A 13260-nucleotide genomic window follows, 5' to 3' on the forward strand; every position below is an offset into this window, starting at 1 on the left:
TCCATCGACGACCTCATCGCATCCCTCCCCTGTCCTCCGAAGGACCCCCTCGTCTTCCCCTCTCGGGAGAAGAGAACCGCCGCCAAGCTATTCTTCCCTTCCCTCTCTGACGCCCTCGACGCCGTCATTTTCCTCTGGCGCCGTCGCCTCGACGGGGCCCACTTTCTCGTGCCGGAGATTGAACCTGTTCGCGGCGATCCCTCGGTGAAGGCCGATGAGTTAGAGCGAGTGAAGGATATTTTGATCGAGCATGTCGAGTCTCTTCTCGCTGGTGAGAGTGTGAGCAAGCATTGGAAGAGGGCTGATGCGCTTGAGAGGGAAATTAGAAGGAGGGCTGCTCAGCTTAGCAGGCCGAGGAAGTTTAATGTCCTGAATGAAATTAAGGATGAGAAGGAGGGGTTGGAGATGGAACTGGCACATGTTAATGGGAAACTAGGGGAGTTCACCACTGCGATGCAGAGTATTTTGAGATATCTTAAGGAGGGGAAAGATAGGGTTTTGGCAAGTGGGGAATTTGATCTGTTCAGGTTTGGAAGGGATTTGGACTTGCGCTGTTTGGTCAGAGTTCATTCCATGGTGGCGAGGGAGTGCCGGAGGCTTACTGATGGGCTCCCCATCTATTCTTCCCGGCGGGAGCTCTTGCAGACTATGTTTTTCAATCAGGTATAATAAAGATGTGTTTTTGACAAGTCGGTTTCGGTGATTTTGGTTAAAATTGGCACGCGTAGTTAACACATCGTGTATCCTTGTTTTTTTATTATCATTGCACATTTTATTTGCGGACTTTCACATTGATGCTTTTACAGCATTCAGGTATTATTGCCACTCATTTTTTACATATTTATTATTGTACTTGGCAATTCCAGATATCTTCAGGACAGGTTTCCTCTGATGAATATGCCGAACTTTGGACGCATAACATGATGTTTATGTATGTACTGTTGTTGATTGCATATTCTGTTATCACGAATGTGAATTATTGGTTTCTTGTTGCTTACTTTTCATTTTTCCTTGTTCTCATTGTGTAATTCAGCTTCGGAAACTTTTTCGTCAGTTTGCTTGCAATTTCTTTGGTTAATCTTTTATACAGAGTTACTTATTATATCTTTATAGTGCCGAAGCTTCTTGAATATATCATGCCTCCTTTCTGCTTATTTGGGAAAATTTAACTTTTATTGTAATTCCAAGTTTGGTGCCATGGAGTTATTATCAAATAAGTGAAAGTGCAAACACAATCCAGGTTTAGAAGATACATAAGCAGGACTCTGGGATTTTGGTGGACATAGGAAGGGTTTTTGGAGGGTTTTGTTTGCTATCAAAATTCAGAAATAGCATGAAAATTGCCAGTGATATGAGACCTCATTTTTAATATTTCCATTATTCTTAATATTTCCATTAACCTTAAGTCTTTGGGTACGATGCTACATTATAGACAAGATTCCTTGGGATTTCCATAACTGAACACGTACTGACTTGAACTCTATCAAGACTTTTTCTTTATCCAATTTAAAGCTTGTGTTCTTTACTTGCATATCTTGTGAATGAGTTGTTGATGCAAATGTGAGGGTAAGGGATAATGAGATTTGCTCAAAAACTTCATCAAGTCAATCTTCTTGCTTAAACTGGGGCAGACATGAACTAACGAATCAGGACCCATTAATAGTGATTGGAGATCCGGATATTAGTCTCGATATAAAGGGAATTCTTATGTATCCTTGTTTGAAGAACTTTGTTATATCGTCTCAAAGAGAATTCTTATGTATTCATGTCACTTAAGTTGTTAAAATTGAGATCTAAAGGTTGAAAAGTGTAGTCTATGCTTTTATTGACTGTTTAGGTTTAAATCAGAGTCTTGTTGTATTAAAACATTGAAGAGACTTCTTCTGGTCCTCCTAAATCATATTTATATTTAAAATTTAGTCATAAGCATAGGGTAGAAATATTGGATATTGGGGAAATAACGGACAACCAATATCTATATCAGATTGCAGATAATGGGGAAATATTGTAAATATTGAAGTGTCATGTGTTGCATGATGTGCACACATAGTATAATGTCCTAAAATGTAATCTAGATATACTTACTCAAATGTAAGCATAGCAAAATGTAATAATATATGTTTAGGATCGCCAACGAATTGTAGAAACTTAGGGAAAAGAGCACACTAGAATTTTTGCTAAAAAACTTCATGGGGTTGGAATTTTTGCAAAAAAACTTCATAGGATTGGAATTTTTGCTAACAAACATTAAAGAAACTTTTCCTATACTGTAATGCTTTGCAACAAAATTATATAAAAGGATATGTCAGCCAACATATCAGTCGATAGATTGGTCATGTCAGAGATATATCACCCAAAAATTGCTAAAAAGTGGTAAATGATATTCAGACCATATCGTTTTGTAGCCAGTGTTATAAAAGGATATTCAGCCAATATATAGGGTGATATCGTGGATATTTAAACAATGAGAGGAATAGATGAGTTGAGAGGAAATTAGGAGTATAAGTAGCAGATTCAGATTCGGAATGCTCCGCTACCAAGTTCATTGAACCAAAGTTTACTAGATTATAGAAATTAGATTAGGGGCTTACTTTGGTTGATATGAAGAAAGGTTCAGAAGGTTGTTGCTGATCATGTACAGAACAGTGTAGATGCAGTCACAAGAAAATAGGAAACGAGGAAAAGATTTGGGAAAGGAGATTTATGAGAGCCAATCTTCATAAAGAGCGCTCCTACAATTCACCCTGTGTTGTGCTACTAGATGATAGAATAATAAACCAGAGCTTTTGAATTCCATAAGCAAACCCTATTATTATGAAAGCCAATCTTCATAAATGCTCTTGTGCTTCATCCTTTATGTTCTTGCGCTTCATCCTTTGTGTTGCACTAGGAGGTGATAGAAAAAAAAAACCAAACCTTTCAAATTCCATAATTGAACCTTGTTATATTGACTCAAATAAGACGTATGTTGCGTAGGTATGGGTACGGGTAAAGGTACCGATACGGTACTAGTACGGGACACGACAAATTTGCAAAAAATGTGGGTACGGAGACACGGCTATATAAATCTTTATATACACTTTCTTTTATTCACGTTTTATGAGAACTAAAAATCTTATAGCATTTTTATGTTTCTTTTATTATGTGGATTGTAAATTGCTAGGTTGCCCGGACACTTCATCTAGGCTCCCATGTCCGTGTCCATGTTCGACACTCCTTGGACACTTCTTGAATTAATATACATACATTTATTGAGAGGTGTACTCAACACTTCAATTAAAAAAACTCGTGATACACTTCTTGAACATATATTATACACTTCACCATAAGTTTATGCAACTCATTGGTTCATGTTAGGTTCGTTCTAGCTCATACCTAGTTCATAAGTATGATTTTAAAGGGTTGTTTGGGTATCTAGTTAAAAAACAAGCGGTTTTTCAATTTATAATCTACTCGATAAAAGAAAAATAAAAATGGTATAAGGATTTTAGTTCTCATAACATATAAGTCAAAAACAATGTCAACCTTATATGAGTAATAATTTTAATATGTATATAACCGTGTCCCCGTATCCAACTTTTACAATATGCTGTGTCCTCTATCCGCACCCATGTCCGTATCTGTGTCCCACCCATGTCTGTATTTGTGTCCGCATCGTATCCATTCAACGTAGGTAAATCGTAAAAATGCTCAGTTTTTGTACTACAAGTCTCAAACTACCATTAAAATCATAGTTGGGACCTAACGAGTTTCAACAAAGTGGATGTGAAGTGTAGGATTTATGTTCAGGATAGTTTGATAAATGTTCTAAATTAAAACATGTATTGTTTAATTGAGTACATGCCAAATAAATGTATGCATATTATGCAAGGTGTGTTCAGGGAGTTTGGGTATGGGTATGAGTACAAGTTTGTGTCAAGTAGGGGTAAGACCAAGATAGAAGTACTCAGGTAGCATAAATTAAGACCCATAATAGTAACTTAGTCAAACTATCGGTTTTTCATTACTGACCTGGTTAACTAATTAACCTTGCTTTTTTGGAGCTAAATTAACCACAATATTTAATAGTTATTTTCTTATTTCCTTTCTTGAGTAACAGCAAACTCTTGGCCATTGACCATGTCCTGTTATTCTTTTGATTTAGTGATGAATCGATGATACTTCTAGTGCTATTTTTGCTTGTTAAAAGTAGCTCTTTTGGCATGTCAGGTAGCAGGTTATATGAATAAAAATTGACTTAATAGGCGTAATGCATAACTGTAATCTTATGCACAAGTTGCTTACAAAGAAAACCATTAAGCAAGTTGCTTAATTATGCATCAAGCTTTATTGACCTACATTTGCGAATAATGCATTAGGAACTACAAGAGGTGTTTGATAGTATTTGTTTTCCCATTGAAACCAAACCTTGTACACAAATTGCTTACTAGGAAAACCATTACACAAGTTGCTAGTTGTGAATTAAGCTGTATCAACCTAAATTTGAGAGTAATTCATTTGGAACTTCAAATACCAAATCAGCTAGAGGTTTTAGAATGAATTTGTTTTTTCCCATTTAAATCAAGTCTGCTTTTGAAAGTTGAGGCTTCTGGACTATACACTTTATTCTCTGAAATTAAGCACATAAATGTCCTTCCCTCTATGTACTTATGGAGTTTGGCTAGATGGTGAACCTCTCTCGATACGCACACACACATGATTTAATCCCCTTATGTGCTGTCTTCTTTCCTCTTGAGACACGACTGCTTGCAAATGAGGAAAGTAGTTTATTATAACTAAAGGTCTTTCATTTATTGCAAGGCCCTGATATGGGATCATCATCTGCATTATATTTTCTACCATATTGAGATCTCTATTGACAATCATGAACTATTGTCTCTTTCTAATTTATCGCAATGCCACCAAAAAGGGTTGTAGATTACTCAGCTGTTAGCTCATCCGTGAAGACTAGTTTCCTTTAAGTGTGTAGCCACCACAATTTAAGTTATGAAAATTACTGAAATAGGAAGGTTAGAGGAGTTCTTTTGTATGTTACCTGAACCAGGCCTTCACCACTTGAAGATTAACGACTGTCCATGCATGACATGGCACAACAGTATCGTGCATGTCCATCCGTACATGAAAATATATGGAAGAAATCTTTATCCTTCTCAAGGATTTATCATATATCCTTCCCCAATTTTCCTCCAGAGGCTTTGCTAGCTGAAACAATAAGGCATTTCCCCAAGTCCCAATAGTCCTAGGTCGGGAAAAGTGACCATCGATGGTGAAAGTGTTGGTCGAGATAGAGCATAGAGATGTCAGGTCCAATTCAAGGATGCTTGCTACCAGTCACAAGGAGCATGGTCAAATTGGATGTTAGTTAGCCTGTTATGCTCACATTACAGTTCTTTGTTAATATTTTTTTCACCTCAAAAATTAAAATCAGTATTCAAAAGTGTTTGGAGCTTGTCAGGTGTCCATGAAGGAATCGTCTATTTCCGAAGCTTGTACAGTGGGACAAATTTGGGACGAAGGAAATTTGAATCTACAGGCCTTTAACAGTTCTAAATTCTAATAGGTTCACTTTGATTTACGGAAACACATTTCTATCTCTTTTCTCTTCATTTCCAAGGGGATTAAGCCATTATAATTGGAAATACATTTATGGAAACACATTTTTATCTGCCTAGCATATTACTCTCTCAAGTTGTTCCTGTGTGCTTCTTTGATATTATTGTCTAACGTTAGCCATCTTTTCCTTGGTACATACATAGTAAATTATTCTGGTTACTTTTTCGTTGATTCCATTTGGTTTCATCAGTCAAAATTCGTAGAGCTCTGAAATACAAATATTTGATAAACATAGTAAGATATGCCTAGACGTTATAAGTTTTAGTTCTTCAACTTCGTTTCTCACAGGTTACAGTTGTAATTGGAGAGACTGGTTCTGGAAAGAGTACACAATTGGTGCAGTTCATTGCTGATGCTGGCTTAGCTTCTATGGAATCAGTAATTTGCACACAGCCTCGCAAAATTGCTGCCATTTCTGTAGCACAAAGAATTGCAGAGGAAAGTATTGGATGCTATGATGATGACAACTTTATTGTTTCTTATCCTTCATATTCACCTTATCAAGAATTCAAGTCAAGGATTGTATTTATGACAGACCATTGTCTCTTGCAACACTACATGGGAAAAAGGAATTTTAAAGGAATTTCATATATCATTATAGATGAAGCTCATGAAAGAAGCTTGAGCACTGATCTCTTGTTGGCATTGATTAAGAAAGAACTACTCCAGAGTGATGTAAGGGTTATAATAATGTCTGCTACTGCTAATGCAAGCAAGCTTGCAGATTATTTTTATGGTAGTCCTTCCATATATGTCAAGGGGAGGAACTTCCCCGTGAGCATCGAATATGTTCCTAATGTATCTGTGAAGGCTGCTTGGTCTAGGGTTCCTAAGCTAATGTCTGATAAGTATCCTTCATATGTCTCTGATGTTATAATGATGGTGACCATGATTCATAGAACTGAAGAAGGTGGTGCAATTCTTGCATTTTTGACTTCTCAAGCGGAGGTAGAATGGGCTTGTGAGAGTTTCAGTGATCCCTCAACAATTGTCTTACCAATGCATGGTAAACTTTCTCATGAAGATCAAAATCGAGTCATGCAAAATTACCCTGGAAAAAGGAAAGTAATATTTGCTACAAATGTGGCAGAGACTTCTCTTACTATTCAAGATGTTAAGTATGTGGTTGATTCTGGCATGGTTAAGGATAGCAGATTTGAGCCCTCCACTGGCATGAATGTACTCAAGGTTGGCCGGATCAGCCAAAGTTCTGCCAATCAACGAGCAGGCCGAGCAGGTCGAACAGGACCGGGCAAGTGCTACAGGCTGTACTCTGAATCTGATTTCCAATCAATGAGCATGCATCAGGAGCCTGAAATTCGTAAAGTGCATCTTGGAATTGCTGTGTTGAGAATTCTTTCTCTCGGGATAAAGAATGTCCAAGACTTTGATTTTGTTGATGCTCCTGAACCAAAAGCAATTCAAAAGGCCTTGCAGAACCTGATCCAGCTAGGTGCTATTGTGATGAAAAATGATGTTTTTGAAATTACCTCTACTGGTTCTCGGTTGGTCAGGTTGGACATTGAACCACGCCTTGGGAAGATTATTCTTGATTGTTTTGGCTGTGGCCTTAAAAAAGAAGGGCTGGTGCTTGCTGCCGTTATGGCAAACTCTAGCAGTATATTCTGTAGAGTTGGTTGTGAGAATGATAAGCATAAAGCAGACTGCCTTAAGTTGCCATTCTGCCATCGTGATGGTGACCTTTTTACCCTTCTCGCTGTCTACAAGGAATGGGAGGAAGTGCAAGAAAGTAGAAACAAGTGGTGCTGGCAGAATAGCATCAATGCGAAATCTATGAGAAGATGTCAGGACACTGTCATGGAGTTGGAAAAATCCATGCGTTATGAACTCAACACGGTCATTCCCTCTTACTGGCGTTGGCATCCTCATAGACCTACTGAATTTGACAGATTGTTGAAGAAAATTATACTCTCATGTCTTGTGGAGAATGTTGCCATGTTCTCGGGGTCTGAACAACTTGGTTATAAAGTGGCTTTTTCTGGGCAACAACTGCAACTTCATCCTTCCTGCTCATTGCTAGTATATGGAGAGAGGCCAGATTGGGTTGTTTTTTGTGATGTTTTATCAGTAGACAATCAGTATCTGGTTTGTGTAAATTCTGTGAACTATAATGACCTGCTAAATATTGAGAATCCTTTATTTGATGTCACACAGTTGGAGAAGCGGAAGATGAGTTTGAAAGTGATAGCTGTAGCTGGGAATCATCTTTTGAAGAGGTTTTGTGGCAAATATAATTCCAACCTACACAGTACTATTTCACATGCTAGAGAAGAATGCAAGGATGACAACATCAGTATCAATGTTGACTTTGGTAGAAGAGAAATTCAGATTTTTGCTACTGCAAAGGATATGGAGAAGGTTTCATCCATTGTTATGGATTGCGTGGAGAGTGAAAAGAGATGGTTGAGAGATGAGTGCATTGAAAAAAACTTATTCTACGGTGGACCCGGAACTCCTTCGACTGTGGCTCTATTTGGTCTTGGTGCTGGAATTAAGCATTTGGAACTTGAGAAGAGGTATCTTACTGTGGAAATATTTCATCCAATTGCATCTGATTTAAATGAAAAGAAACTTTTGAGGCTAGTCGAACGATATGCTCCAGGAATAGCTAACTTTTCCAAACCTTCAGGATCAGAAAGTGCAGGCTCAAATAAGTGGGGCAGAATAACGTTTCTTACTCCTGAATTTGCTGAAAACGCTGTGGCTAAATTGAATGAGGTTGAGTTTTGTGGCTCCTTGTTGAAGGTACTCCCAATGAGAGTAGCGGATCACAAAACATTGCCGTGCTCTGCAGTAAGAGCCAAAGTTTGTTGGCCACGTAGACGCAGTAAAGGAGTTGCACTTGTTCAATGTACAGAGGAGGATGCCGCAATCATTGTTAGTGAATGTTTTGCCTTGGCAATTGGGGGAAAATATGTGAATGTTGAGATTAGTACAAAATCCAGAGGTTGTGTGTTTGTAGCAGGGATTCCAAAAGATGTATCAGAATCAGAAATATATGAGGAATTTGTAAGCACTTCAACTAGGAGAATTCTCGGAGTTAAATTGTTGAAATACGAGGCGATCACAAGTGTTCCAGAAGCAACTTGTGCTGAAGCACTCAGAAGAGAAATTGCTCCATTCATGCCTAACAGGCATTGCATAAATCAACTTTTCCAGGTTGAAGTGTTTACTCCTGAACCGAAAGATCATGTGGTCAGAGCTTTGCTGACTTTTAATGGAAGTCTTCATCTGGAGGCAGCAAAAGCTTTGGATAATCTCCAAGGGAAAGTATTACCTGGCTGTGAGTCATGGCAGAAGATACAGTGCCAACATGTGTTCTATAGCTTTGTTTCTTGTCCTACTCGTGTCTACGCTGTTATCAGGGGGGAGCTTGATTCTTTACTTAAGAGCTTCAAGAGTATAACAGGTATGCTACCTTTAAGAATTGTTGACTGTTGTCTTTCACTTGTGAATATTATGGTAACCTTATATTATTTGAAATTTATTAATGCTCCTTCCCGGGGCTTGATGTAGCTGGAGCAAAATTTGGTGGGCGGGAAAGAGGTGGCAAATTGATGTCCTCTGCCTCTTCTAATTGGAAGAAAATTTCATGAACTCATTCCATGCTTGCATGTTTTTGTGCATAGCGTGTTATGGATAAAAGACCACTAACTAGCTTTTCCAATTTTTCTATAATCTTTCCTTCTTCGTTTATTAAATATCTAAACCTAAAACTTAGGAAGATAGTTCTCATGATGTTCCCTTAAAACCACCAAAAACATGAATCTTGTAGCTCTGTTGCCCTTTTTCTTCTTCCTGTAATCTAGTTCATTATCCAATGCACTTGGTTTTAAATCCTCTTCACTGTTCCTAAAACTTAATGTGTGATTGGTAGATCTATTTACATATTTTCTTATATCATTTATCTTTCTTATCTCAGGTGTGACTTGTACGGTGGAGAAGACCCTCACCAATACCTACAGGGTGAAGATCTCTGCAAATGCAACGAAAACTGTTGCAGATATGAGGAAACCTCTTGAACAACTAACCAGAGGCAAGATTGTTACCCATCCGGGCTTGACCCCTACTATTCTCCTTTTCCTTGTCACCCGTGAAGGAATTGATCTGCTTCGATCTATAGAACGAGACACAGCTACTTATATCCTGTATGACCGTCAAAATCTCAGTGTGAGAATCTTTGGCTCACCAAGTTCAGTCATCAACGCTGAGGGCAAACTGGGCAGATCACTGCTGGCACATCATGAGAATAAACCTCTAGAGATCCGCCTTCGAGGCCACAACCTTCCTCCAGATATTATGAAAAATATAGTCCAGATGTTTGGTGCAGATCTCGAGCGTCTCAAAGAGAAAGTTCCCGGCGTGGATCTCAGCCTCAACACTCGTCGCCACATTCTTTATGTGAGAGGAACCAAAGAACAGAAGCAGAAGATTGAAGAGATTGTCTCTGAGGTAGCTCTATCTCTTGGAGTTTCATCACCACCGGATGCATTGCTGTCATCTTTATCTTCAGAATGCCCAATCTGTTTATGTGAGATTGATGAGCCTTATAAGCTAGAAAGCTGTGGCCATGACTTTTGTCACTCGTGCTTGGTAGACCAATGCGAATCTCTTGCTCGTTCACATGAAGGCTTCCCTCTTCGCTGCACCAAGGCTGGTTGCAACGAACCCTTCTTGCTCGTCGATCTTAAATCCTTGCTTCCATCTGATAAGTTAGAAGATCTCTTTCGGGCCTCACTGGGGTCCTTTGTTGCCTCAAGTAATGGGCTTTATCGGTTCTGCCCGTCTCCAGACTGCCCATCTATCTACAAAGTTGCTGACGAGGATGAACAGCCCGATGCTCCGTTTGTATGTGGAGCATGCTCGGCTGAGACTTGCACTCGTTGCCATTTGGAGTACCATCCTTTCATATCTTGCGAGCGATACAAGGAGTTTAAGGATGAGCCGGATAAGTCTTTGATGGAATGGCGAAAGGGGAAAAAGCATGTGAAAGATTGTCCAGCTTGTGGGCACACTATAGAGAAGGTTGATGGGTGCAATCACATTGAGTGCAGGTGTGGAAAGCATATTTGCTGGGTTTGCTTGGAAGGGTTCAATACTAGTGATGATTGCTATTCTCACCTCAGGGCTGAGAATCATGCCTAAGCGATGTATATGGAGTCTGCTGGCTGGTGTAGATGTGTATATGTGTAATTATGTGTTGTGGGCTTACATGTTGAGAAAGACCTTTGGATGATATGGTATCAGAATAATTAGGTTTTTTTTTTCTCTAATTACTGTTGGCTGTTGTATAGGCTTAGAATTATTTGCATATGTAGAGCTTGTAGATGTTCTGCTACTTTATATGTAACTTGAGCTTAAGCTTATATATGATTGTTATGAAAGTTGAGTTGAATGAGTTTCTTTGCATCTGTTTTCTATTTGGTGGATGGTAACGGATGTGGCTCTTTTTCTTTTGAACCGGCAGCTAGTTACATTGCTACGCTCGTTCTACAGTTACATCTGAGTTTGGGGCCTTTCTGGTATGCTGCATGTCTAAATGCAGAATATATTGCATGTGAAAAAATTTGACATGCCATCCGCGTTTGCAGAGGATTTACTTAAATTTCGTTGTTCGGATATTTGCGTTTTTATTGTAAGAAACTTAATTTTAGATCCAAATCAATTATTCGTCAGTACTAAAGACAGTTGGCTGTTTTTTTATTTTGGCGATGCAGAATGTTTGTTTATTGTAAATCGACGAAATGATCTGATTTGAGTTCAACTGTACTAGATTGATGATATGATATTTGGAGAAATTTTTGAAATGTAATCAGCATAATCGATCAAAAATTTTTTTTTTTTAAAATTAGAAAGATCTACAACTTTTCAACCACGCGAGCACAATTAGTTGAAAGTTAGTCGATTTTGTAATGTATGATTTTTTAGATATAGAGGATTGATAATTCCCTATATTTAGTGGCCCGGTAATACCCTATAACTAGCGGTGCTCGCTAACTACATGGGACTGCTAGTCATATGTGATCTATTAGTTTTGATTTTGTCGTATTAAAAATTTTATGGTAAAATTTGAGTAATTTTGATGAATACCATGGTTTAATTTCAGACAGCGCTTAACCAGAAATTTGATATAAGATTGAAAAGTCTCATAATGGGATGTAATGGGTTATTCGTGTATGATGAAATATCCGCCTTCGGTTCTCAGATGGGCTTGATGAAAACCCTCACAACTTCGGGGTGATTTGTTTGAACAACCTTTCAAAAGATGTCCCACTGGCAAATTTACTGATGAGATGCTATTTCTTAGCTATATATGTGAAATTGTAGACTTTGGTTGATTCCAACGTATGTAGTGCTGATTCCATCCTCATACCTTGCGAGCCCTCGCTTTTATTACCAAGTAGAGACACCATCTTCATTGTGCCTGACCTTTTGTCATTCACCAGCAGCCATCAGCACAACTAGGAGAACGGAATATGCATGGGCATGGCTGTGTTCTATCGTATTAGGTGCAGGTAAACTATATCAATGGCAGTAAAAAAACGAGACTCTCGCCGAAGGATAAGAAATGAAGATCGAGCTTGGAGCTGACCGTCGGGTTTTAGGAAAAACGATAAGTATCTTCCTTAAGCTAAGAAACTAAAATGATGCTGCCATCAAAAAGTTTCTGCTACTCATGAAGGGAAACTCTACGAGTATGTAGAAAGTTGAGTTTTGGGCAATAATATTATGATGATATCAAAAAGGTTCTGATGTCAGTCGCTCTAGGAAACCTTCTATTTGATGTCCAGATCCACGTACGTTACATTTCTCGACTCTGGACTGCGGGAGGAAGGGTGATGAGAGTGAACAGTAAAGTCTCATGTGTTCCATAGCGAGCTTTCAATTTCACTTTTGTGTTGTTTTGTTCTCATATTGCCTCTTTTTGTAGGGTATCTAGGCTGAAAATACAAACTCGATCAATTGAATTTATGGACATGTATTGATTTACGAACTCAATGAAATTGAAGGGAATGAATTATCTGTGCATTACATCCAAGATCAAGATTGTTAGATATTGTTATCTTTTCGAATTCTATAGAGAAGAAATGTCAAATTTTTGTACGCATATGATTATGGAAATAAAACCATGTCCCAGAACTTGTTTCCCATATGTTTAAATAACATTTGATTTCTTGCTTTTCCCCTGCATCATGCGGGGATTATTTGCTAGTATTATTATGAGCTTAGAAGCTCTCCACATTAGGGAAATTTGAGATGCTCACACTACAAATTTCTAACTTGCGATATTATAACGCTTTGATCAATAGATGGAAGTCAGAGACAAATATTTTTAATTTGCGTCTTGAAGAGTCGACCATTACTCTTGAGGATGTATGGATCATTCTCGGCCTCTGCATTGATGGTACACGTTGAAAGCATCCTAATGCCACTAGGGAAGAACCCTAGAGGGGGGGGGGGGGGGATCGGGGGGGGGGGGGGGTTGAATAGGGTTTATGCTAATCTAATCCGATTTAAATGCCAATTAAACCTTACTAACAAATATCCTAGTAAATATGATATGTAACAATATATATATGCAAGGATATGCAAACTAACACAAGGGTGAAACTAGATATAAACAAT

General features: G+C 38.4%; 1 protein-coding gene across 1 annotated transcript; it reads left to right on the top strand.

Moving 5' to 3' along the window:
• LOC109833992 (ATP-dependent RNA helicase DEAH12, chloroplastic-like) lies at positions 7-11032 on the top strand. The gene is made up of 3 exons (XM_020401878.1): positions 7-663; positions 5902-9043; positions 9557-11032. The coding sequence occupies exons 1-3, from the start codon at positions 406-408 to the stop codon at positions 10777-10779; spliced, it is 4623 nt and encodes a 1540-aa protein (XP_020257467.1). The 5' UTR covers positions 7-405; the 3' UTR covers positions 10780-11032.

This window comes from Asparagus officinalis, chromosome 3 (assembly GCF_001876935.1).
Source record: "Asparagus officinalis chromosome 3, Aspof.V1, whole genome shotgun sequence".
NCBI lineage: Eukaryota > Viridiplantae > Streptophyta > Magnoliopsida > Asparagales > Asparagaceae > Asparagus > Asparagus officinalis.